At 43.0% G+C, this 27,530-nt stretch overlaps 1 protein-coding gene across 12 annotated transcripts in view; it reads left to right on the top strand.

Annotated features, from left to right (window-relative positions):
• The window catches only part of NF1 (neurofibromin 1), a 217,158-nt gene extending 195,052 nt beyond the window's left edge, over positions 1-22,106 (top strand). For 7 of the 12 annotated variants that reach the window (XM_036454404.2, XM_036454398.2, XM_036454400.2 and 4 more), the window contains 10 exons: positions 925-1,056; positions 1,989-2,124; positions 3,756-3,913; positions 5,503-5,625; positions 6,024-6,154; positions 6,319-6,419; positions 7,645-7,814; positions 8,129-8,175; positions 9,390-9,606; positions 18,525-22,106. In XM_036454404.2, coding sequence (XP_036310297.1) covers positions 925-1,056; positions 1,989-2,124; positions 3,756-3,913; positions 5,503-5,625; positions 6,024-6,154; positions 6,319-6,419; positions 7,645-7,814; positions 8,129-8,175; positions 9,390-9,606; positions 18,525-18,667 — 1,358 coding nt within the window. In that variant the 3' untranslated portion in view covers positions 18,668-22,106. The remainder of the gene's footprint in view (positions 1-924; positions 1,057-1,988; positions 2,125-3,755; positions 3,914-5,502; positions 5,626-6,023; positions 6,155-6,318; positions 6,420-7,644; positions 7,815-8,128; positions 8,176-9,389; positions 9,607-18,524) is intronic. The other 5 variants (XM_036454406.2, XM_036454405.2, XM_036454399.2 and 2 more) reach the window with 3 other exon arrangements.
• The last annotated feature ends 5,424 nt before the right edge of the window (positions 22,107-27,530 follow it).

Raw genomic sequence — 27,530 nt, 5'->3', positions numbered from 1 at the left:
GAATGTATATACAGGGTGGGGCAAAAGTAGGTTTACAGTTGTATGAAAACAGTTTATTCTTATTACTTATTGATTAGGGTATTTTCCATATGAACAACTGGAACCTACTTTAACCTACTTTTGAACCTGCTTTTGCCCCACCCCATATTTGATTTCACCACTGCAAAAAATATTGACAGTTTTATTCTCTAAAGTGAATAGGGATTGCTCAAAAAATACTGCACTTATTACAGGATACCAAGAAGAGGGATTGTAGTGGGGCTGATGAGTGCTTGTTTATTCTGTACTTCTAAAAGAATAGCAGCTATTTTTAGTGTACAAGCCCTATTTTAAAATGTAGTAGCATTAGTGATTAAATGCTGTCTGAAAATTAAGCTTACCCTTTAATCAACCCTATTCTCTAGGCTTTGAGAGCATATACTTCATTTGTCATTGAGTATTTTTCTTTAAGTTAAAAAAGAATTTTTAGGGGAGCAGAGCTGGAGTGGGAGAGGGTATAGGGGAAATAAATGATGATGGAAAAAAATAAGAATCTTTAAGCAATAGAACCATATTTTCATAAGATATCTTAAAATGAGTTTCATGGGATTTTTAAAAATCTCTGCTGCTTTAGGGAATGGAAGATCTAAAATACAATCATCTTTCCTAATTTCCTCTCCCTGAGGTACCTTAGAGCAGTGATTGCCAACCTTTCAGACCTCATGGACCACCAGTTGGCTACCGCTGCTCTAGAGTTCTAAGAAATATTCTGTTCTACACAATGTAGTATTTAATCCTATGTATAATTAATTAATTTCTCACAGATGTTTGTTTTGTTTCCAAAAGTTCTTCTTTCCTTTCAGAGTTGCTAGTCACAGGATAAGCACTCAACAAATACCTGTTGAAAAAATAAACTACTTTCTTGTCTGTTTTTGTTTTTTGTAGGGTACAGACATCCTTCACCTGCCATTGTTGCAAGAACTGTCAGAATTTTGCATACGCTACTAACTCTAGTTAACAAACATAGAAATTGTGACAAGTTTGAGGTGAATACACAGAGCGTGGCTTACTTAGCAGGTAAAAACACAAAATAGACACACTTAATCTTACCACATCTGTATCTAAGGAACTTCAGAAAGCTGCAGACACGTGTGGGTCAGGCCTTCAGCTGGTTGTTTGACAGTGTGAAGAATTCACAGTCCCATCCCATGGTGTGGTTAAAATTTTGCAAGTTTTGCCAAAATAATTTTTCTTATAAAAGATTTTGCATTAAAATATGAAATATGTTCCTTTTGTCATCTTTGTTTCAAGATATCATGTGGCTCCCTGTTGTCTGTCATAAAATTGGAACTCTCTGGCCCAACAGCCTGGGCCCTTGAATAGCCTGATTTCTGTCCTCCTTCATAAATTTTGCAGGCCTCATTTTTTTCATTGCCTCTCCAGATGGATGGGCTATTTTAAGGAAACATATTTGCCATCTCCTAAAAGAGCCTTTCTGCCTCTTTAATATTCATTCCTGATGCCATTTGTTTTACTAAAATGTCTGCCCTTCCCCAGCATTCCATTACCTTATTTGCTCTCACCTGATTTCTCTACTCAGCAGTACCTAACCCTTATGTATGGTCATTTGATGGACAGTGGTGGTTCCCAGTTTAGCAGACTTCAGTTTGTGGCAACTTTTATTTGAATCATTTACTTCTCAGAGAAATGGACCTCATACTACCTGCTCTGTCTACTTTGTTTGTTTATTGAGCTCAAAGGTTCATTAGAGGACTTGAAATATAAGATGCTTATTAAGTTTCTTAGTTTATTTCAGGTTTATGTACAGGCTCCCATAAAATGGGCTATAAGTCTGTCCTCAGTGTTGTGTATCCTTGAACCCTGTATTTCCTAGGGCTGTTGATCAATAACAGCTGTTACCCTTATCAGGAGGTTATAAGAAGTGTGTCCTGGTTTAAGTCAGCTGCTGATTTCTTACATTTTCTAATCTGCCTTCTTTTTCCTCTTAGCTTTACTCACAGTGTCTGAGGAGGTTCGAAGTCGCTGTAGCCTAAAACATAGAAAGTCTCTTCTTCTTACGGATATTTCAATGGAAAATGTTCCTATGGATACATATCCCATTCATCACAGTGACCCTAGCTATAGGTAAATGGACTTCTTCTGCCACAATTGCATAATCATACTCAGGTTTTTATTTTAATGTGCTAATGGAGGCCTGCAGCAGAAAAATCCAGGAGGGAATATGGAGATAATCTAGGAAGAATTTGTAAATTAAAACTCATTTTGTATTATAAATGTACAGTCTATTTTATGTGGGTTAGTAGTAGAATTATTCTAATCTCATTATGCTACTGTTAACATTAGTTTGCTTCTTTTAAGCACAAACAGCTGAATAATGAAATTAAGTGATCTTAAAAAGTATTAGGTCAGGGAGTGGGGGACAGTGTGTGATAAGGACACATATGTAATACCTTAATCAATAAAATAGAAATATGTATTATTAGGTTATAGGAAAGGAAAGGACGTAAGAAAAAAACTGGCATGAAAAACATGGTTAATGAAAAACAACTAAACTATACAGATTTGTAAAAGAAATTTGTACATGCCAACACATTTGTTATATCACATTAAAGTTATTTAAAAGTGTTTTATAACATAATTTAGGTGATCCTATATAATAAAAGCCTAATATGCTAAATGTCCAGTCATCCCGTCAACCAATCAAAGCATAATATGCTAATGATATGCTAAGGCTGCTCAACTGCTTGTTATGATGTGCACTGACCACCAGGGAAAAGATGCTCCAACCTGTAGGTTAGCTTGCTGCTGGGGTCTGGCCAATTGGACTAAGCCAGACAGGCTGGACACACCCTGGAGCCCTCCCGAGGTCCCTCCCTGGTTGGCCAACCTCCCCAGCCCATTGTGCACCTTTGGGGTCCCTTGGCCTGGCTTGCACCCTCTCAAAACCCAGGACCCTCGGTGGATGTCAGAGAGCCAATTTTGGCCAAATCTCAAAGGCCAGGCCAAGGGATCCCGCTGGTGCATGAATTCGTGCACCAGGCCTCTAGTAAGGTAATATGTCCACTATATATGTGTTTTTGAGGTAGTACATTTTTCTCTATAAAAGAGAAATTACATGAAAATGTCATCATTTAGGGATTTTTTTTTTTTTTACATTTCCAATTAAATTAAAATATCTTTAAATTTTAGATAATGTTGAATATAGGAAAGTAATGTTATATTTATGGAGCTTATATCATTCAATTTATCAACATTTCACTTTTTCACTAAAAGCCCCCAATATTATAATTTTCCACTGAAATTTTAACAATGTATTGCAAAAATTTTCAAGCCATACTTGGTTTTCAACTGTCTTATTCTTAAGTCATTCCTATGATTCTATTTCTTTGAGATATACCCTTTTTATTTTGGAAAGGAGAAAGTGAGTTTGTGTGTATTCACCTGTTAAGTTTAAATTAGGTTGATTTAAGTTTTTGAATTAAGAATATAATTGCCTATTTAAATTTGATTTTCCCTGATTTAAAAATCAATGTAGCACAATTTTATTGAGCATTCTGTGATCTAGGTATAAGATACTATGGCAAGAAAGTGGATTCTTCCTGAAGATATATTAAGAGTTTATACCTTAAAGCCCTTTAATTCACAAGCTTAAAATTAATTGATTGCTATAATAGGACAGCCAGATGGAAGAGGCAACCAGTGGTTGTATTCCTCATTATGTTGATTAATTCTTCTCAATCGTTTAAATCTCTCAGGACACTGAAGGAGAATCAACCATGGTCCTCTCCCAAAGGTTCCGAAGGGTACCTTGCAGCCACGTATCCAACAGTGGGTCAGACCAGTCCCCGGGCCAGGAAATCCATGAGCTTGGACATGGGTCAGCCTTCTCAGGCCAACACGAAGAAGTTACTTGGTTAGTGTCTCTAAATTATCTAAGATCTTTTGGAATTATTTTTTTTAATATATATTTTATTGATTTTTTTACAGTGGGATAGAGAGTTACAAACATCGATGAGAGAGAAACATCAATCAGTTGCCTCCTGCACATTCCCCACTGAGGATGTGCCCGCAACCAAGGTACATGCCCTTGACCAGAATCGAACCTGGGACCCTTCAGTTCTTAAGCCAATGCTCTGTCCACTGAGCCAAACCGGTTAGGGCTTGAATTATTTTTTTAAATGCTCAGATACTTCACTCTCGGAGTATTATTTGAAGCTCTTCAAGTTTGTCAAAATTTCCTGGTTTTGATGTAGTTTTTTTTTTTGTTTTGTTTTTTTAATATTTTTTACAGAGAGGAAGGGAGAGAGATAGAGAGCTAGAAACGTTGATGAGAGAGAAACATTGACCAGCTGCCTCTTGCAAACCCCCTACCGGGGATGTTCCCTCAACCAAGGTACATGCCCTTGACCGGAATCAAACCCGGGACCTTTCAGTCCGCCGACCGACGCTCTACCACTGAGCCAAACCAGTTTCAACCGTAGCAAAGTTTTTGATGCCAGTTATAAGAGTGTTTGATGGGTCAATTAAGCTATATCAGTTATGAGGAATGAAAATGAGGCCTTAAAACAGTATTTTTTTTGATTCTTAGACTAAATACTGTGGCCAGCCTTGTTTTATTCTGCCCTGGCCAGGCAGCAGGGAAATGGGAATGAGAAGGGAGAGACATTAGCTAGTCACTCATGGGCCTTTAACAATACAGTTCCTAGTTATCTGAAAGAGAGCAGGAATCATCAGTATGGTATGAAGCTGTAATAATACTATTTGCCATCTTTTCTTTAAAAAAAATGGTAAGATTTTTTAATACTAGGTTTTTCTATTCCTATAAGGTCTGATCTTGACAGTTAAGATTGTTCAGTTACATCACCATTTGTCAATGAGAAGTGCACCTAACGTGCTGTGAGACCCTTTCCCTTTTCAGCAGCTGAGCAGGTAATGAGGCTCACTGAGTCCCCTCACCACAGAGGAGATGCACATGGGGCTCTCACACAACACTGTTACTGAAATACATTGGGACCTATATTTCACCACCAACACTGACGGCTCAGTGGGTTTCAGTTATCCATGCAAGTATATTTTTAAGTGTCTAGGTATTGGGGAAATTTGTGTTCATAAGGAAATCCGTGAACAAACAATAGTGTGAAATAACCTGCCAATAAACCATAAATTGAAAACATGAATATTAATCCCTGTTGCTAGTCACATAGGGCTGCTACCTTTTGTTTGAGTTCCTTTCTGATTATACTTTGCCATAAATAATCCTTGTAGGAGTTTCCTGGTTACTTTGTGTTTTGTAATTCTGAATTTCATGCCAAGGAAGTTATAAATGAAAAACTGATTTCAGAGAAAATGGAGTATTAATTTCATTCACCTCATGTGCTGGATGAAAAAGTTATGGTCTCTGCTCTGAAGAATTCATAGTTTGGTGGCTAACACTTATAATCAGCCAATAACAACATCCTACGTATCACAAAAGTAATGTCTTGATGCAACTTTTGTTTACAGGAACAAGGAAAAGTTTTGATCACTTGATATCAGACACAAAGGCTCCTAAAAGGCAAGAAATGGAATCAGGGATCACAACACCCCCCAAAATGAGGAGAGTAGCAGAAACTGATTATGAAATGGGTGAGAATCAAAGTTAATAATAATTGATCTACATCATTGAAAATCAGTGGAAGAGTACATTAAAGCGGTATTTGCTTTCCAGCCATTTCTTAGAATCTTTAGGATGAAATATAGAAGCATTTGCTCTTTTTTTAAAAATAAGCCATATAGTTCTTAAAATGATTGTTATCCTAAAACTTCTGTATAGAGTAACCATATATATTATCTACAGCATTGTAAACAGTTAGTCAAAACTTTTATATAGGTGAAGAGTAATTCTGTATGATGTTTATATTTTAAATGTCTACTAAAAAGCTATTGAGTTTTATAAGTAATATTAAAATGTATTAGGTGAAATGGTATCTAGTGTGGATATTCTGTTAATACAGCTGATTGTGTTATTCCATATGTTACTGCAGAAACTCCAAGGATCTCCTCATCACAACAGCACCCACATCTACGCAAAGTTTCAGTGTCAGAATCAAATGTTCTCTTGGATGAGGAAGTACTTACGGATCCAAAGATCCAAGCACTTCTTCTTACTGTTCTGGTAAGATTTTCTCTTTTTTAGGGTTCCTCCCCCTCAAGTTTTTCTTCCAGTCATTTAGAAAGTCCTTAATATTGAAAACATGAAAGGAAGTCTTCTGCTTCTCAAAACAGATAGCAGTTCAGCCACAAATTATGTTTTCTGTTTACTTTTTCTCACGTTGGCAGGCTACCCTGGTAAAATATACCACGGATGAGTTTGATCAACGAATTCTTTATGAATACTTAGCAGAAGCCAGTGTTGTTTTCCCCAAAGTTTTTCCTGTTGTGTAAGTATTCCTTTTGTGTTTATTTTTGTGTCTGTTTTAGAGTCAAATGTTTTACAAAAACTTAGGCAAAGTACCACCAAGTAATGTTCACTGGTTGTGGAGAAGGGAACGTAAGATAGATAATGTGACTGATTTTAGCTTAAAGGATGCCAAGACACACACCTTAGGAAAAGCATTTTCTTATCTGGTTGGTTTTCTTAAGTGGTTCATCATGTTCATTTCCTCACTTCGGAGACTGTGTATTTAAATCTGCATCCGGTTTTGGCTTCCTTTTCAGTACAGCTTTTGTACTTATCTACACTAAATGAAAACAAATTGACTTCTTTGGGAGATGAGTTTTATGCTCTCCTAGGGGTGACAATCATATTGGCCTCAAAGAGTTCCCAAAGAAACTGAGGGAATTCTATTCCTGATCTAGGCCTTCTATGCAGTATCATTATTTTCTTATTTTTGTTAAATATCATTTAAATTTTTCAGAATTTTAAATAATTGGCTCTAGGTTATTTTAATGGATGATAGCCTGATTAGAAATAGTTATTTTTCTCTTAAGTTTTTAATTAGATCAGATATTCTACCCCCTCCAAACTAATCTTGTTTGCCTTATTTGATCTGATTCAACATGATTAAACACTAGTTTATCTTAAATTTAGTATAACTTTCTAGGTACATATCAACAGCCAGCAGAAATAAATAATTGTAAATTATGCTATATATAGTGGCAGATAGAAGCCAACCTTGTCTTGAGCAAAGAGTCACCATATACAGATGGTTAAAGCATGGTTATATGGACAGTACTAGTTGGTTGTACCATATTTTCCCTGATGACTAAAAACAACAACAACAGAGCAAACACACAGAGACATTGTAGAAATTTTATTTTTTTATAATTTTTTAATGTATTTTTTACAGAGAGGAAGGGAGAGGAAGAGTCAGAAACGTCAATGAGAGAGAAACATCGACCATCTGCCTCCTGCACACCCCTCACCTGGGATGTGCCCGCAACCAATGTACATGCCCCTGACCAGAATCGAACCTGGGACCTTTCAGTCCGCAGACCGACGCTCTACCACTGAGCCAAACTGGCAACATTGTAGACATTTTAGAAAAGCACTTCTCTCCCTTCATTTTTATCGCATGGTTTTGGGAACTATATAATATGTCTTTCAGTGTATACTTTCATTTAATTTTTCTTTAAAAAGTTCCCCTGTTGACTTTTGTCTTTTAGGCACAATTTATTGGACTCTAAGATCAACACTCTGTTGTCATTGTGCCAAGATCCAAATTTATTAAATCCAATTCATGGAATTGTGCAGAGTGTGGTGTACCATGAAGAATCCCCACCACAATACCAAACTTCGTACCTGCAAAGTAAATACGCGTATCGGGAGGAGGATGGTTGGTGCCCTTGCTAACATGTGCGCTGTTATAAAATGCACTGACTAAAGAATTCTTTAGAAGGGGTAGTCTTGTTTATACTTCTCTCTCCAAATGCCATTTTCTGATTCTTAATTTTATGTTTAATAGTTAACTGGTTGGACAACTTTTTAAAATTAAAGTATGATTTTATACTGAGTTTAAGTGAGTTTTAGTCTACTTTGACACATTTTTCAATGTGGGGTGTCTGTTTTCTGTTTCATCAACTATGTAATTTCTGTTAAGATTAAAGGAGTCTCTTGCTTGTTATAAGAGTAATATTTGATTTGTTGCAGGTTTTGGTTTTAATGGCTTATGGCGGTTTGCAGGACCCTTTTCAAAGGTAAGAAAAGAATGTCTTTCTCTATTGACAAAATGAAAAATTTTATTCATATTAGTGTGCCTGCTTTGAAACCACAGAATATGCTGAAAACCAGAATGATGATTCACAATAAACACTTTATTTTTATTTTTAAAGTTTCCACCACAGATTCTTTCTAAGAGGCAGCACTTTTAATATGTTTATATATTAGTGTTTGTAGAAAACTCAGTTCAATTTATGTTTGACTTTTCAGAAGGGTGTGATAAATCTCCGTAGACGTTTCTGCCCTCAGTCCCTCGTGCATCTGCCGGTCCTGATGCACACACTGACGTGTCTTGTGATGAGGAAGGAGCGTTGCCTATGGTTAAAATCTGCCTCATGACCTGGAACTGTTATATCTCAGTCAAATCTCAATTTTTAAAAAATCGCATAATGGAAAAAATCTACCTCATATAAACCTTTTCCTCCCACCCTGTTGGGTTAGACTTATTCTTCCCTTATTTGCTCCTATGCAGTTTGTTCTTTGATTGGCATTAGTTGATACAGTGCTATGTGAATGTGTATTTAATTATTTTCTCTAGATACGGTCGCTCTCTAAACTGATTGGTGTTCCTTGAAGGCAGATGTCTGTTTCTTCCCCCCAAAGTAATTAGTGCAGTGTTGCAGATACAGTGGTACTAAATTAATATGGATTACCTAAAACTTATTAAGTTTAAGAATTGGGAAGTTAATTTATATTTGTTAGTTATCACTGAATATCTCATGCTATGTAAAGGCTGACTTTAAAAAAAAAAAAAAATGGGTCTGAAATCACAGAAATAACTATACCAGCAGGAATTTCTGAGGTTTGATTACAAGTAGTCCTTCACAGTGAGTCTCTAAATGGCAGCTGGAATGATAATGCTCTGTCCATTTTCTCTGTTTTGGAAAAATTGACTAGACAGCATTCCTGTAATTGTATTTTCTCAGGATTATTTGGTTTTTGTCTGTGCATGGCTTCCAGTAATTGCAGGTTCATCTGGAACCTGAAAGTGTAAGCCAAATAACATTCCCAGTGGTGAGTCTCATGGTAGTCTATAAATATTACTCCACCCCTCTTTTTAAATGATCTGTAATACAAAGGAAGAAAAAAAAATAGTAAATTGAAGCCTACAATGAAAATTGAATAAATCATTTTGGCTTCTAAGAGGTTAAAAAAAGAATGGAGCTAAATAATTTCCTGTTTTCCATTACAGCAAACACAAATCCCAGACTATGCTGAGCTTATTGTTAAGTTTCTTGATGCCTTGATTGACACGTATTTGCCTGGAATTGATGAAGAAACCAGTGAGGAGTCCCTCCTGACACCCACATCTCCTTATCCTCCTGCAGTGCAGAGCCAGCTTAGTATCACTGCTAACCTTAACCTTTCTAATTCCATGACCTCACTTGCAACTTCCCAGCATTCCCCAGGTCAGTAAATGTCATCTTTTTATAAATCTGAACAGTACTATTAATATACCAACATTAGGCATTCCCTTGTTATCAGTTTAAGCAGTTTTTGCTCCTTTTTTATCATGAGGTTCATTTTACATTTCTTCTTTACTTTGTAGCTGAGTGGAATTTTGTTCTTCTATAAAGCTTTCTACTTTCAAACACATATATTAGATAGTGAAATACTTGATATTCACCGAGTGTTCCAAGGTTGATAAGATAAGAGTTTGGGCAGGAAGAGCAGCCTAAAGCGCATTCCCCTCGAAGTGGACAGAATTCCAGTTCCCTTACTACATATACTAACCTTGCCCTGAGGGCTTCTGTGTCTCTGACACAGCATACTGGATCCAGAAACACACAAGGCAGTACCCCACTGCCTGCAGCCAGCAACCACCTACCAATCCAGAAACCAGCCTGAAAATGTAGGAGTAAATACACAAGCAGGCAGACAGGCCATCTCAAGGAGGTAACATCTTAAAGCTCCTAAGCAGGTTTCTTACTGGGGAGTCACTCTTAGGTCCAAGTGGGAAAAGCATGCCAATTCAACATGCAACTAAGGGGGATGCACTGAGAGATATGAGAGCTAATAGCTCAGTGGGGCTGAGATGAACAAGATGGCAGACTTGGCAGACCTGCAGAATTACGGGCTCACTGGGTGTCAGAGTGCATGGTCTCGTACAGCTCTATGACCCTAGGGGTGGTCCTGGTTAATTTGCATGTTACTCTTTTATTAGGTAGGATTATATTACATAACTTTATTTATTAAGCTTTCGTTAGCAAAAGAAACAACGTATTTGATCCAGCATTTATTTATCAGTCACCTTACTGTGCCTTATCAGGTTCTGTACCACACACACACACACACACACACACACACACACACACACACACACACCCCGCAGCCCTCAGCAGGAAATAAAAGAGACCTGGCCCACTCCTCCCCCTCCCCACAACATAACCATGTTTGTCCGCCCTCTGTCACTTCCTCCCTCCAACAGTGTGTCTCCGAGTGTGGTCCTGGACCAGCAGTGTCAGCATCACCTGGGAGCTTGTTAGAAATGCAAATGCCAGCATCATACCCCAGACCTCCTGCACAAGGAACCCCTTCCAGCCTCTGTGGTTTAGTAAACACCCCAGTGATTCTAGTGCTCAGGGAGTTTGAAAAGCATTGCCCTGGGATCCGCCAGTGTTCTTGCCTCATAATTGGCATTTCAGCTGTTAAAGCAAGGGCAAAAGCTAAACTGTACTTTCTCTGGATATTGCAGCCTCTGAATTCTTTTCCTCGCCATTGTCCCCGCCCTTTAAAATCTTAGCATTTTGGAGCTGGGAGCACTGTAGGGTTACTTAGTTCTAGGCTCACAGCGCTGTGTGCAATGGGCAGATTGAGGGTTAGAAGCACTGAGCTCATTGCTTTATCATTCAGTCCTTATCCAGAACCCTGTCCATTGTCGTTCTAACACATTCATTGCTTTATGTAGCGATGATGTGCCTGTCACCTTCTTCCTGCCTTCCTTTCCCTGTTCTTGGTTGGTTGGTTGGTTGCTCTCATTTCTTCCATCCGCCTTACCTTCAGTCCAGCACTCCTTTTCTTCTGTAGGGCTCTCTGTTTTTTGGGTTATTTGTTGCTTATAATGTTGATTCTAGTGAGAAAAATAATAAACTCTCCCTATGTTGGTTCTCTTGTTTTCAAAGTTAGATTCATTTTGAGCAAACTTTTGCTTCTTTAGCTACTACTAAAGTGATGTTAAACCTGTCAAAATATTAGTTGGATTTTTATTTAATTTTTATTTTAGTGCTCAGATTAATTGGCAGGGGAATATAATTAGGTATGCTGCTTTATGTCTTTCACTCCATGTAATCATATCCTTGTCTCCTCAATTTATGGAGCTGGTTGCTGGTCTCAGTGGGCTGAAAGAAATGATGAAGCTTAGCCAGATCCCAGGCTCAGTCCAGCATTTCAACTTGGCTATTTACCTGTATAGAAAACAGAAGATTCCCCTATCTCCATTCCCATCAGCCAGGTCCCATCAGAAATATTTAAAGAAGCTCTTTATGGTTTATCATCAAATTACCCAACCTCAACCTGTGTGCCCAGTCTGCTGAGCTTTAAGCAGGTGAATGCTCTGTTGCCGTGTGTGAAAAAGCAAAAGTTGCTGAACTGCACAGCTCAGCAGCCCTTTGCTGCAGACTTTCCATGTCAGTGCAGACTACAGATCTGAGATGCTGAGCAGGATCTGCCACCGAACTGTATTTTCTTGTAGTTTCCAACATTCTCTGCTGAAATCAGCTGGGTAAGAAATTTATGAACTTTCTTCCCCCAAAAAGTGTTACAGTTTTTTTAAAAAGAAGTCTGTGATCAATTTTAAATATTTCTGTTGATTTTTAGAGAGAGTAAGAGAAAGAGGAAAAGACAGAGAAATATCAATGTGAGAGAAACACATCGATTAGTTGCCTCCTGTATGAACCCTGACCAGGGCCCAGGCCAGGGAGGAGCCTGAAGCTGTCGTACGTGCTCTTGACTGAAATCGAACCTGGGACCCTTTGGTCCTCAGGCAGACACTCTGCGTGCACTGAGCCAAACCAGCTGGGCTATTTTATTTTGTTTCTTTCTTTTCTTTTATTAATATCTCAAGAAAAACTATTTTAAATATAATAATGTTATATGCAATGAACATTAATAATTCAAGAAAAATTATTTTAAGTGTAATAATGTTACATGCAGTAAACATTAATATTTTAAGGAAAACGATTTTAAATATAATGTTACATGCAATAAACATTAATATTTCAAAGAAAACTATTTTAAATATAATATTACATGCAATAAAGATATTTCAAGAAAAATATTTTAAGTATAATAATGTTACCAAAACTGTACTAACATAGTATAATATCACAAAAGTTATAGGAAATATTAAAAGTCTGCAGATAACAGAATTACTTCTATCATATTCTAAAATATTTTTTCTTCTGGCTCTATTTTGGTTCATCAGTTTATGTTGTTCATTATATTCCACAAATGAGTGTGATCATGTGATATTTATCTTTCTCTGACTCGCCTATTTCGCTCAACATAATGCTCTCCAGGTCCATCCATGCTGTTGCAAATGGCAAGAGTTCCTTCTTTTTTACAGCAGCATAGTATTCCATTCTGGCTAGGACTATTTTAAATGTTTCTTACTAGAAAATAAATTTAATTTTTTTTCTTTGATCAGCTTATTTTCCTGTTAATAAATGGACTTGCATTTTTTGGAGCAAAGACTTATTTAATTGAGTTTTATTTTGAATTCCTTTCTTTCCCTTTATTTTGGGGCTGCGTCCAGGCCTGTCAGTTGTCCACTCCCTTTGCTTCTGTGATGCAGAGCCCTCCTGGGCAGCATTCCTAGACCGACAGCAGTGTGAGCGCTGTGTGCACAGCGATACTCCTGAACACCTTTTCCCCACACGGGCAGCCACACCTTGTTGGTGTGCTTCACGGAGGTTGCATATCTTTACTAATGGAAGCCACTCCGCCAGTAAAACATTAGAGCTTGCTTTGCTGTGGTCTGGAACCAAACCTGAAATACCCCCGAGGTGTGCCTGTGGACTGAGCTCTGAGTCAGTGAGCTCTCACATGTTTACCTGGTGTAAAATGTCTCACTCTCAGCGTTATTATTTACAGCAGCATAGTATTCCATTCTTAAAAATCTCAGAATTGATTTGAATGTTTTAGAGAACTGCTTATGGTATCCCAGAACTTTTATCTGGTATTTTCTTAATTTATTTTTTATTTTTATTTGTTATTGCCCTGTATTTAAGGGAGGAAAATAATGGTAAACAGCAATTTGCTTGGTGCAATTTCTGCTAATTTTTATATTGTATTTTTTAAGTTTAATTCTTGATTTAAACTAAAATGCTTAATTGTAATAAAGGATAAAAAACACTCTAAAATTATAAGTTCTGCCATTTATTTACAGAGTGTAATAATTAGGAAATTAATGGTCAGAATTCAATAGTTAAAACCAGATTTCTTCAAAACCCAGGAACATAAGTACCCAGTATCTAATCACATTTCACCTTTCTTATGTCTTACGGCCATCACTCACTCCTGTTCTTTCTTCATTCTGTGTCTGTGAAGCTTCCCTGCCTTCCTCTAAATCAGCAGTTTTCATGCAGCTGTTTCCTCATCAAGGTACTCTTTCCTTTCATCGTCTTTGCACGAAACACTGCTTTCCTGCGCTCGTCCTGGGCACACGGCATGAGACTCATTCCCCCGGCGCTGTAGGCACAGCCTGGCGCAGCGCTGGGAACTCGGAGGCTGCTGCTGAGGGTCCCCATGTGCCCTCTGGTCTGAGCGACTGAGGACAGGAGCGCTTCCATCCCCGAGCGCTGGGCTGATGGGCAGGTTAGAGGAGCCTGTGGGAGAGCTCATGAGGAAGCAGGGGGTGTGGTTTGAGGCGTTTTTAGCCTAGGAAGTATTATTTTCCCAAATGTAAAAAAATCAACCCCGTATTTTCTTACAAATTAAAGCTGGCTGTCCACTCTATCACCTATGTGTTTAAAAAAGGAATGTGGTCCTTAGCTCTACGTACTAAGAAGGAAAAAGTGTGAAATGATACACTTACATCTAATCTATAAAAGATGCCTTTTTTTCTTTTACTCTTCTATAATTATTATGTAGAAAGAGTAGACCAAATAGAGAAAGTGTTAGCAATTGATGAAAGTCCATTAAATTTTTTAAATTATTATAGTTACTATTTTGTATATCTAGCTCAAAATATGACTATGTCTAAATTTATATTTTTAACATGTGTCCATGAAAATGTATTTACTATAGCATATGAAGCTATAGTTGTCTTTTCCTCCAATATTTCTTTTTTGTGCTTATTTACATTAGTTTCATAATTTTACAAATTGTAGTGTAAAGATCAAAGTCTATGCATTTGTTCTAAAACTTCTTTTGTAGTCCGTCATGTGGTCTTTGTTATTTCAGCTATTAGGAGAATCTTAATTTGTATAGTGATCATGTTATCTATGTGCAAGTCTTCACATAGATTATCTTACCTGATTCTTCTAAGGACCCTTTGAAATAGGCAAGCCTGCTGATCCTTCATGGCCAGGTTAAGAACTAGAACCAGATAAGAGATCTGATCCATCCCAGACTCAAACCTGGGTCTTCCGACATGTTTGCCCTCTTGTGCATGGAATAAGACTTTTCGAACAGGTTGGCCCCATTAAATGTGTAATAAGCTAAGCAATGCAGTCATAACCTACTAGTGTCGCTTTGCGGGTGGTGGGAGATTGGGGCTATTATTAGGCTTTCATTGCTGTTGTGTAACTTCTCACAAATCACCTCACCCATGTTCCCTCAGCCTCTCAGGAACTAAAAGGAATCCGTCCTTTTTATCGTGTCATGACAATATCAGGTTCTAGTTTGGGAAAGGATTTTGGTGTTTTAAAAAACAAACATCAAGATTAGGTGTTTTAGTTACTTGTCAGGCCAGATCTATATCCCCAGTTGTCAAATTAAACAAACCAACCCTGATACCTGCCTTCAAGGAACTCATGTGCAAGCAGAGGAAATGCACATGTAACTTAAACAACTATGTTGTAATGTTATTTACTCGATTCACTAAATTTGGGGCAAAAACGCCTTTTACTCAGGATTTGCATCCTTCTCCGTAATACACCACCACAGTCCGCTGAGCACAGTGCTTGTTAGCACACTGCTGCAGAGGGTTCCCAGCTGCTTCCGCCTGCATGGCTGTCACTGGCTGCATGTTTGACCACAGCTCATCTGTGGGGGACTCCACCTGGCCAGTCAGGACCTCGAATGAGTTTTTACCTTGATTCCACTTGGGCGGTGACTCCTGGGTTTCTGTCACTATATCCATTTTTGCTTTTGTTCCCACTGAGGATCAGAAGGGAGAGCGTGGGGTGTGAGAGAAATGGATGCAAAGCTCCCGAGAGGCCTCAATAAGAAGCAGTGCAGCACAGAGGTCTGCTCAGAGTTCAAAACACAGGGACCAGTACAGATGGATTCTGTCTCCATTGGAGTAGAATCGCTGACAATCTGACAGTTTTTCCAATAGAATGTAGAAACCAAATCCTTCACCAGCTTCTAGAAAGGTTTCTAGATTCACTTTTAAGAGGGTAAAAACAGCCGAAACTGGTTTGGCTCAGTGGTAGAGCGTCGGTGTGTGGACTGAAAGGTCCTGGGTTCGATTCCGGTCAAGGGCATGTACCCTGGTTGCGGGCACATCCCCGGTAGGGGGTGTGCAAGAGGCAGCTGGTCGATGTTTCTCTCTCATCGACGTTTCTAGCTCTCTATCTCTCTCCCTTCCTCTCTGTAAAAAATCAATAAAATATATTTACCATTAAAAAAAGGGTAAAAACAATGAATGGTGTCAAAATTCTCCAAAGTGGAGATGATGCTTAGAAACCTAAATGCCATAACTAGATACTAAAGTCATTCTTGTCATACAACCTGGCTTTTTCAAGATGCTATGTTTTGGTGTAAGTATAATGCAATTTTTATTTTATTGTTTTCTTGAAAATAACCGTTCAACATTTTCATGTCAGCTTCTCCTTTGATCTTTAATATACAACATTTTTGCTGTGCAGTTAACTTAGGAGTCACAGTCATGCCACATTTACCTGTGAGTGAGTGTAAAGTTGGGTCACTAAATAGGAAGAAAACACACACAAATAAGAACTGAACTCAGAAGAATATTAAATCTGAGAGCAGAGATAGGACCTCAACCTCTCACGTAGCATTGGATCTTTGGGTTATGCGTGATGGGGCTAAGCGAGTGAGTGATACTGTAACTTTTTTCCCTTCCTCTCTCTGGGAGGGAGGGAAAAAAGAAACATCAATGATGAGACAGAATCATTGATTGGCTGCCTCCTGCACACCCCACACAGGAGATTGAGCTTGCAATGGGGTCATGTGCCCTGACCGAATCAAACAGTGACCTTGTTCATGGGTCTATGCTCAACCCCTGAGCCACACTGGCCAATTACAGAGATTGTAATGCTTTTAATTACAGGCTCATTAGGAAAAACAGGAGATTCAGAAAAATGGAAGAAAAGGTTACCCATAATCTCGCCACTCTTAGATAATCACTGTTAACATTTTGGTGCCTCTCTTCCCAGTTTCTTTTCTTTACGTAGTTGAGGTCATAGTATGTAGAAAATGTTATAGCTTGCTTTTTTACCCTTAAAGTGTAACTGGAGATAAATAACTTTTTATATAGAGGTCTGAAGGTTATTTGCTTAACAAAACAAAGTGGAATATTCTTAGTATTTCTTTGAAGTCACCTTCACTTTAGTGACTTAATCTATGTAACTACAATTTATATAACTTTAATTCTTCGTTTGTTTGTTTGTTTGTTTGTTTGTTTTAATCCTCACCTGAGGATATTTTCCCATTGGCTTTTAAAGAGAGTGGGGAGGAGGAGAGAAGAACATGGACGTGAGAGAGACACATTGGTTGCCTTCTGCATGTGCCCTGACCAGGGCAGGATGAACCTGCCACTGAGGCACATGCCCTTCACCGGTAATTGAACCCGAGACCCTTTTGGTCCGTGGGCCAAAGCTCTAACCACTGAGGAAAACTGGCCAGGGCTAATTTAATTCTTATCATCACGGCACAGGCCCTTGTCCTCAGAGGCATTGCCACCTTGCACTGTGATGACTGCCTTCCTCCAGAGGGAGCCACAGCCTAGCAGCGGCAGGGCTGCGCCAAAGGTGGCCACACACAGAGCCCAGGGCAGAGAGAGCCACTTGCCCTCCTGGGTACTTTATTCTAGTAGAAGAAATAAGACGTATATACAAGTTGTGATAGTATGAGCAGAAAGTAATAAGTATACATGCCGAATAAAATCAGGAGGGGAAAAAGGATAAAGTAGTTCTGGTAGGAGACAGAACAGGTAACCACTGTTCTGTTACCTGTCTAATTTGTAATCTTTGCTAATCTGGGGGCTAAATAATATGTTGTTTTTGCTGTGGTCACTGTTATGAAGTCACTACTTAGACTATTTGTAAAACGTGTGGAAGGGCCCTGTTTGGGAGGTTTCACCGCCAGCAGAGAAATGAGTGGCATCTGCTGAAGATGCGGAACCTGAGCTGCCTGGCCACGGTGCAAAAGAGGCCAAGGCAGAGATTCTGCAGTGTGGTCTGTGGTATGCTGTTTCTCAGTAAACATGTGAGTTCCTTTGGCACAGGCACTGTGATGAGAGAAATAAAAAGCTCTGCCTTTCTTTGAGATGAGGATCAGTGTTTTCCGTAGCTGCAGTGTGGGGCTCTGTGTATGGACAGCAGTAGGGCTGTGCGGCGAGCAGCTGCCCTCTGCTGGAAGCTGCTGGGATGACTTGGAGGAAGGAGTTGCTGTCTTCCCTGCTAGCCTTGAGTTCAGCTCAGGCTGGCCTGCCTCTAGCAAGCCCTCCCCGGGGTTTCTTTTCCTTGTGCTGCTTTTCTGCTGTGATAGCAAAAGTTGCTTACCAAATGTGAGGTTTTCTGTGTGACAGGGTCTTCATACACATTCTATCACTTGACTATTAAAATGAAATGTGCATGCCGAAACCGGTTTGGCTCAGTGGATAGAGCGTCGGTCTGCGGACTGAAAGGTCCCGGGTTCGATTCCAGTCGGGCATGTACATTGGTTGCAGGCACATCCCCGGTAGGGGGTGTGCGGGAGGCAGCTGGTCGATGTTTCTCTCTGATCGACGTTTCTAGCTCTCTATCTCTCTCTCTTCCTCTCTGTAAAAAAATCAATAAAACATATTAAAAAATAAAATAATTTAAAAAAATAAATAAAATGAAATGCGCAACAACAGCCCTCCAGGCTGTAGCCTGTGTACGAGCCCACCCTGACCCTCACGCCAGGGGGTGTAACTGGCTGCTCTGTTTCTCTCCAGGAATCGACAAGGAGAATGTTGAACTCTCCCCAACCGCCGGGCACTGTAACAGTGGACGAACTCGCCACGGATCCGCAAGCCAAGTGCAGAAGCAGAGAAGCACTGGCAGTTTCAAACGTAATAGCATTAAGAAGATCGTGTGAAACTTTCTTTGTTTCCTTTCTCAAACAGACCTGACGCGCGTATGGGGGCTCTGCACTGGGGACCCCTCGCCGCCGGCTGGGATGCTGCACTTCCTGGTCACAAAGAGCCCACCCGGCTGCCGTGCTGCCAGATGATCAACTCTAGGAAGCATTGCCTAAACTAATGCTGCTTTTCCCGTCACCTTCTCCTTCTGCGCTCGGTGTGTCTGGTGTAGGCAAGTGTGCAGAACAGCTGCGGAGAGTGTGGGAGGCAGGACACCTGAACTGAGCATGGCAGCGGAGAGAGAGACTGGATTCTCTCTCTCCAGAGAGCCCGCCTCTGGTTTCCTCTTCCTCAGACAAAGGGAAGTGTCCGTCTGCGAACACACTTTCCAAGATAGACGTGTATGGGAGAAATAATACTATAACCCCAGTATATTTAATCCGACTTTCAGCTGTGGACTTTTATACCTTACAAAACCGAAGGAGCCATAAGGGTCAGGCCTCAGTGGCTTCACACCATTAGCCACAGGCGAGGTACTTCGGGGGGTGGCGGGATTTACTATTTTGTAGTGGGTTCTTAAGAAATACTAACACTTGAGTATTAGCAATAATTACAGGAAAATAAGTGTAACCACATATTATCTTAACATTACCGAATTGCAGCGAAGGGTTCTGAGGCCTTATCCAAACTCAGTCATCCAAACTAGTTTATTTTTTTCCAGTTGATCATGTTTTAATCTTTAACTATGCTAAAAAGTTGTTTTTTTTTGTTTTGTTTTTATAAACCAAAACTATACTAAGTATAGTAATTATACATTTTCCGCTCCTCCTCCTCTTTCCTAAATAATTCTGAGCAGGGTAATCCGTGAACAAAGGGTTGAAAGTTGTTCTGAGAAGGTAACCTGTATAGATGTTTGCATTAGCTCCAGAGCAACATGAAATGGTACGTGACTCGTTTTGAGTAGCTATTGCTTTTACTTTGCTTAATAATTTCCCAGAAAGAGGGAGTGTGGTGTATATTAACAAAAATGTCCTCGACAAGACATAGTTTGTCTTGTATTCTTCCCCTTTCCCTCCAAAAGAATCAGGAATTCCTTTAGCCAAACATCTGGGTTGTATATGATAGAATTGCATTTAATCACTGTGAAAAGACTGGTCAGCCTGCGTTAGTGTGACTGTAAGGTGCTGCTCTACTGAACGGGACGGATTATCATGGCATGGCGGTCTCCATAGTAACGGAGACCCAGTGTCTGTGGGGTACCTGCAGCGTGCAAAACAATTGGACTTCAGTGAGCATATAGTATCTGACCGTTCCAATTCAGGACTAAACCCATATTTATTACAAAAAGATATTCTCCCCGAGTCCCAGGTCCCCTTCACACAGTGAGATGTAGTGGCTTTGAGAGGGGAGCTTTCGGTAGTGCTGATTCCTAGTGGATTTCAGTAAATTCGATTCCACAGCTCAATCAATGAATATAATGGTACATGTAAGTGTTCTGGTTTTAATAATATAACACATTTCACATTTATCCACACAGTAACAATGTAATATGTTAATGTAAATAAAATTGCTTTTGATATTCAGAAATAACAAGAATTTAATCTTTTTAATTTGTTTACAGTCCTGGGAAAAGTAAGAACCATTTGCCAAAAATAAAAGGAAAAAAAACCTTAGTATTAATAGGTATTTTGACATAAAATTATTGGAAAATATTGAAGACAGGTGCAATTAACTAAACTTTTCTTTTTAACTATCGTAGAGGCTGCATTAGAATAGGTTGTTTATAATAACAGAGCAACTAAGACTATAACGAATCTAAGACTGGCACTGGGCGTAGAAACAGGTCACTGACAGCCAGTGCCCAGGACGCCCACCTGCTGTCCCTGTCTGGGCTCTCGCACAACCCAGGGCTCTGCGGCAGGTTTCACCCCTCCTTGGCTCCTGGAATAAAGACCAACATGAGCCTTCAATCATTTCGGTTTCCTGTTTTTCTTCTTTGTCGGTTAGTTTGGTGCACATGACAGTGGGTACTGTTGTGCTGTTTCCCTTCTCTCATCAAAATAGATAAACTTCCAAAGGTTTACTATTAAAAAAAATATTTTATCTTTCCATAAACACATTTTCCAAGGTATGGTATTTCTTAAAGGTTTGCACTGCCCTCTAGTGGAATGAACGGAAGGAATTCACCTAAAGTACCTCCGGAAATGATCAGCGTTGCACAACCAAATTGAACCTTCTTTGAAATACAAACATACTTTTGACCAGTACAACCTGAGAATTTGAAAACTTACCCAGGTTTAAATTTTTCATTGTTTAAAGAACTTCCAGCTTTTGAGGGAACTCCAGCTTTCCAAATAACTAAAACGCCCAGGACGTATGCCTCTCACTTGTGCTCCCCTGAGGGATGAAGTCCTTTTCCAGGCCTCATACCTGTAATCTGCTCGGGGAATTCTGATATTCAGAGCAAGTTGCCCATTTTGCAACATCTGATGCAAGTTCCGTAAAGGACATTGTAGTTCGTGTGATTTTGATTTGTGGATTTTCCCTGACTTTTTCAAGAGGAAAACATGAACTCATCACTACCTATTGTGCGTAGTCTGCCTATTGGACCGCCGCCCCAGCCCCAGGGGTGTGCCCTGGTTTGCCAACTCGGAGACATGGCTCACTGGCCTCGGGGAAAGTGGCGAGTGCTCTGAGCTTGTCCCTCCGCGCCTGGTCCCTCCTGGGTGCGGCAAGCAGGCCCTGAGCCCGGCGCCCAGGTCAGACTGATGCTCTGGGGCGGCCGAACGGAAGCAGGCAACCCTCCCTGCTTGGTGGGCTTTAGGGTTTTTCAGTTTTACTTTAGGTTTTTGTTTCTTCTTTTTTTTTTTCTTTTCCCATTTCCCCTTCATCCCCTGGCATAATGAGGCATATCTTAGTCAATGTTATGCAATGGACTTCTATGAAAACTCAGTGTCGGCCACACAATTTTTTTTAATGCAGTATATTCACCTGTAAATAGTTTGTGTAAAATTTGACAGAAAAGTATATTTACTACACTGTAAATACATGTGATGATATATTGTATTATTTTGCTTTTTTGTAAAGCAGTTAGTTGCTGTACATGGATAACAAACAAAAATTTGAATATTCTCGTGTTAGAATTGTTAACTTTTTCCTGCGACGGCGTTGCATCATTTAAAGGAAATGCTGTGTATTATAAACTTACATTGTAAATGACAACACCCTCTCCTTCCCATCGGACCTCCCCTTCGGCAGTGCCCTGGTCTGCGCCCTGTAACGTTGTAAGCAGCCATTAGCCAGCAGGAGAAATACTGCCCAACAGACAGAACCGGTCATTGTAGGGGACATCACAGAAACCTATTTCAGACCATCGTTCCCACCCCATCTTCCTCCCTGTGTATGTACTCCCCTTCCCCCTTTTTTTAAGTAAAATGTAAATTCAATCTGCTCTAAGATGTGGGGAGTTATTTAATTTCTTCACATGCATCAGCTCTGTTTCCTCACCTCCCTCCACTCCTCGCTGATCTTTTGAAACATGAAGGCCATTTCCTTTCTTTGAAGGATGTCTGGGCTGCTTCTCCCCCAGCCCCAGCCCCGCCCTCCGGCCTGTGGGTTTCTATTCCAGAACCGCTCTCACCTGTTCAAAGGAGTGATTTAGGGGAAAGGTGTGAGGAAGGAAGGTTTTCCTCTGGCCTCTTAGGGTTCCTGGTTGGGTGTGACAAGGAAACCAACAAGGACAGATTAACAGGAGAAAAGTCTACGCAGCTGTAAGTTCTAGGCGACACAGGAGCCTTCAGAGGAGTATTTCTGCGCTGGGCTTGCTAAAGGGGGTCCTTCGTGCAGAAACAGCAGGCTGGAGGACGCGCTAAGTGTGAACCGGGCTGAGCGAGGCCCGTCTGTCCTGGCCTTGTCTTTGGAGACAAGGATCTCCTTTCCTCCGGTCACAGGGAGGCACTCTCACAGGAGGGTTTGTGCCCCGTTCCAGGGAGAAGGGCCGGGGAAAGGCCAGCATCACCTTCCTGCCTCAGTCATGTTCTCAGGCTCCAGCTCGAAATAGTCGGTGTACCAAGGTGCCATGTTTGGGTTTTGTGTCCTGAAACACCGCCCCCCCAAAAAAAAAAATAATAATTTTTTTTTTAGGGCCCGTCAGACCGAGGATGACTATTCTCTGGGGTAAGCTGCCTTGACTTCTTTTCAAATGAGCAGTCAGTCAGAAAAGCCAGGACTTCGTGAGATGAAACCAAGGGCCGAAGGGACCGTGAGCCAGACACCTGCTGGTGCACGGCAAGTGCTGAGGCCGCAGGTCCCTCCCCTGGAGAGGGGGCTGGTGCCGGGCCCACCTCTGAGGCGAAGGCAAACCCTCCAGCTGTGGCCTTGGGGGAGGGAGAGATCCACACTCACTTCCCCCGGGTGCCCAGGCTACAGCCCTGGGAGCAGAGAATCCCCAGCACTGCAGACGGCTCCTCCCGCCTCCCTGCGTCAGTCACAAGCAGGAATGCCTTCAGGGTGAGGACCCTCCATCCCTCGCAGCTCCCTGAGGGCGAGGGTCCTGTGGTGTATCTTGTAGGGGCCCCCGTGCCCAGTGTTGCCTGCACAGTGTTTGCCCTCTGGGGATCTGAACTGCTTGGCCAGAAACCTCCATTCCCATGGGGGTGAGGATGGGGGGGCAGGAGGTGCTGGGAGAACAGTGAAAGTTTAATCTACATCACAGTGCTCCCCTTTTTTAGGAAGCAGTTCAACACCCCTGACTCCACAGCATGCCCCTAACGATGGCAAGGCACTTCCCTCACCCCTCGTCCCCCCTGGGTCTCTGTCAGTAAGACGGCTTGGCTTGCTCCCTGGCAGGATTGGTGACTAAGGATTTGGGTCTTGAGAAATGGCCGAGAGCTTTGTCCTGGCAGAGAGGTGTCATTAAGCGGTTGGAATAGGGCTGTGGAGTCGTGACTGGAAGGAGGTCACCATGGCTGGCACCGCGTGGCCGGGAAAGCATGCACAGCAGCGTGCCTGGGCGGAAAGCTGCACGCCAGGAAGGAGAACAGCTCCTTCTGTTCTCATGTTCCTCCTTGCTTTGTCCCACGGTGGGGACTGCAGCCTGATCTTCTTTATTTAAAAACTCCATCAAGGTATGCCTTAGTCCCAGGCTGGCCAGAATCAGGGGGCTCTCTCTCTGAATCTGTCCCCCGGGTTAAAGGAAGATGCGTGAATGGGAGGGATGCTCTTACCAACTCGGTCATCGCAGATGGAGGCCGGAAGGAATTAGGTGGCCCGCACCTTCAGCAAAAACACAACCATCACCACCCAAGCTCATACCTGGGATTCTACGGGAGACCAGGAAAAAAAACAAAAAAACTTTATTAACAAAATACTGAAGCTTGCGTTAGCGGCATCTAATCATTCATGAATGAACCCCAGCCTCACCGCCTCTTGGAAATGCTTCCTGGCACCACGGGCCTTTCTCCTGGTCCGGTGATAGCTTCTCATCGCAATGCTGTGATCACCAAGGTCCCTGTCCTCCTGGTTACACCCTGGGCCTCAGCGTGCGGGAGCCAGGCCTTGTTCAAGGTGCCCTGCAGGGTTATTGAATAACCAGGCTCTGTTATCAGGAAGCCACATAAATAGCTTTAATGGGAAAAAGGCCCCATTCACAATAGCAGCCGGTGCAAATCCCTCCCAGTGCGGCCTTTACCATTCAGGGCCCTCCTCCTGGTGACCCAGCTGGAAGCTGGACCTTGGGCGCATGGCAGTTTCAGCTCCACTTCTTCCTCGGGAGACCTTCCGCTGGCCTGGCACTGCCGGCTGCCCCTCGCCGAGGCCTGCTGCGTGCCAGGCGCTGCACCAAGGGCTTGCCACACGCCAGGAGCTACTGCTATAATTAGCTCTGACTTAAGGTGAGGGACATGTGGCACACAGGTGTTACGTATTTGTCCAAGAAAGGGGGCTGAAGGGAGGGGGGCATCACGGAGAGCATCATGGAAGTTCTCTAGGACAGCGGTCGCCAACCTTTCGGACCTCACGGACCACCAGTGGATGACTGCTGCGCTAGGAAAGCCACCTGGAGGTCTACAAGAGCAGAGTGGCCCTGACTGGTTTGGCTCAGTGGATAGAGCGTCGGCCTGCAGACTGAAGGGTCCCAAGTTCGATTCCGGTCAAGGGCATGTGGAGTCATTGTCTTGGAACTGAGGCCCATGCCACACACAACTCCTGAGAAGCAGTAAGCGCTTAATTCATGTGTAACAGTGTGGTAGGTTGTGTTGCCGTTCTGCCGCGTCTTACAGGGCACAGGCAGGGATCTGACTGCACAGGGCCCGCCTGCTTCCCACGCTGAAGACATAGGAGTTTTTCTTTTCGACAGCAGGGGGCAGCAGAGAAGGCTGGAAGCAACGGAAGGCCTGGGTCTGAGTGGACTTGAGGCAGGTGAGAGCCGGACAAGGAACCCGGGGGTAAATGCTGATGCCCTGGCCCAAAGCCACTTTTAGGAGCCATTTCTTTTCTGATGAAAGGATCTGGAGCCCAGCTGGGTAGCGGACTCATGTTGGCATTCTCCTTGGGATCCTGGAAGGAATATTAGCGATCAGCTGGTCCTGCTCCCTTCTGAGGGCCGGAGAAAGATCTGGGTGGGCACCTGCCTTTAGCAAAACCCCTGACTCCCCAGCCACCCCTCCCAGTGAGGACGGGCAAGGTCTCCAGATGCCCTGCTCACCCTGGACACCGCCCAGCCTTGCTGGCTGGTCAGCAGGCAAGCTCTGCTGGCTGAGTGGGTTTCGGGACCGGCGAGAAGGCCTAGGGCTCACTCCACATTCTTCCTCCCCAGACCATAATGACTGGCGGTTAAGACAAAAGAAAACAGCAGGCTGTGAGCAGGAAGAAGCTGGGACTCCAGCCCCAGTTCTAGACAATACGGACGGTAAAGTGGAGGCCCCAGAGGAGAACAAGTAGTGCTTCCCCGTTAGCCTGGTTCTAAGCCTCTCTGTGCGGACACAGGAAAAACCACCGCGCCAGCACGGCGGGAGGCGCGTCACCTTCAGTTGCTCGTGAAAATCCTGTAGGACTCTGCAAGGTCGGAACTGCCAGTGTCCCCACTTTACAGACAGGAACACTGAGGCCCAGAGACACTCACTTGCGCAGAGTCATAAGGCTAAACGGGCAGCAGACCCTGGTGCCCAGCTCAGCTGTTTGGGATTCCAAAGCCTTCCTCTTAATAACCTTCCATAACTTCCGCATACTATTTATCCCACGGGTTCTGGTTTCCTCTGGCTGCTGTAACAAACTACCTCACACCTGCTGGCTTAACAACAAACATTCTCTCGCCGTCCTAGAGGCCCTAAGAATGAAATCAAGGCATTGGCAGGGGCGCCCTCCCTCCGGAGGCTCCAGGAAAGCTGCCTTCCCTGCCTCTCCCGCTCCTGGGCTGCCCCATGCCCTGGCTTCTGGCTGCATCCCTCCGACCTCTGCCCAGGCCACTCTGCCTCCTCTCCTGCTCTGCTTCCCCCCTAGGAGGTTTCTGTGGCCGCACCGAGAGCCCCTCAGCTCCCCCCAGACTCCCTTTCCAATCGAGGGACGTTCGCAGGGCCCGTGGGTTAGGATGTGGGTACTGTTTGGGGCCATCTTTCAGCCCACCACACCATATCTGCCCATTCCCCCTTCCATGTATCCTTTCTTTTTTTTCTTTTTTTAATATATTTTATTGATCTTTTTACAGAGAGGAAGGGAGAGAGATAGAGAGCTAGAAACGTCGATGAGAGAGTAACATCGACCAGCTGCCTCCTGCACACCCCCTACTGGGGATGTGCCCGCAATCAATGTACATGCCCCTGACCGGAATCGAACCTGGAACCTTTCAGTCCGCAGACCGACGCTCCACCACTGAGCCAAACCGGTTTCGGCTCCATGTATCCTTTCACACTCCTTGACTATCTATGTGCACTGGGCATTGTGCTCGGAGCTGGGAACTAAAAAATCAAAAGAAAAATGACACAGTCGTCCCTGCCCTCTGGGACCTCTCATGCCTCCTTCCCAGTTGCGCTTGATAAAAAGCAGGAGTAAGCGATGCCAGGACAGTGCAATCGCCGGAACTCACTGCGTGTGGCCCTGATCTGGCCAGCTGCTACACACACTTACACACCTCCACTCACCTGACGCTCACCGCAGCCTTCCCCCCCTGTGCAGGGTGGCCCCACACAGTCTGTACTTGACACCCCTCTGCACAGAACGCGAAAGGAGCACAGGGAGAGGCAGCAGGCAGGGAGAGTGTGGTCAGGGAAGGCTTCCTGCAGGAGGCGCCACTTCCTCCGAACCTGGAAGGACAGGAGTTGGCCAGAGGAAGAGGGATGAGGGAGGGTGCGGGAGTGAGAAGGTACCCCAAGCAGAAGAGGCCTAAGCCGGCAGATGGGTCCTCAGCAAGGGATCTAGCCTTGAGAACGGGCCAGAACCCAGCCGCTGCTCCCTGTGTTTCTCAGATGTGCCAGTTGAGGCTGTGCAGCTGTGGGAGATGCCCTGGAGAAAGCGGGGGGGAGGGAGGCTCCCGCCTTCTTGCTCACCCCTCCCCTAGAAGCAACCCCTCCACCCCCAGGTTCCCGGGGTGCAGCTGGGCCCTCCTGTGGCTGTTCTTTTGTCTTCTCTGTTGGAGCTCTCAGGCCACGGAGCTGGGAGCCCTGGGGATCTGGACCCGGCCCGCCTCTAACCCCCTGGGAACTTGGAAACTGCACCAGCTCAGAGGGTCCTCCTAAGCGCTGAGCGGCCCCCCTGGCTCCCACGGCCTGGACCCTCAGCACAGATCACGTGATGTCACGACTGCCAGCTGTGGGCTCAGCAAGGCTGGGCTGCTCTCCTCTCTCTGTCCCGGGCACTCAGCAAGGACAGTGACAACCAGGAGAGTGC

This window comes from Pipistrellus kuhlii, unplaced genomic scaffold (genome assembly GCF_014108245.1).
Source record: "Pipistrellus kuhlii isolate mPipKuh1 unplaced genomic scaffold, mPipKuh1.p scaffold_m20_p_28, whole genome shotgun sequence".
Lineage (NCBI taxonomy): Eukaryota > Metazoa > Chordata > Mammalia > Chiroptera > Vespertilionidae > Pipistrellus > Pipistrellus kuhlii.
Note: the sequence above shows the minus strand (reverse complement) of the source record. Positions and strands in the feature narration are given on the sequence as shown.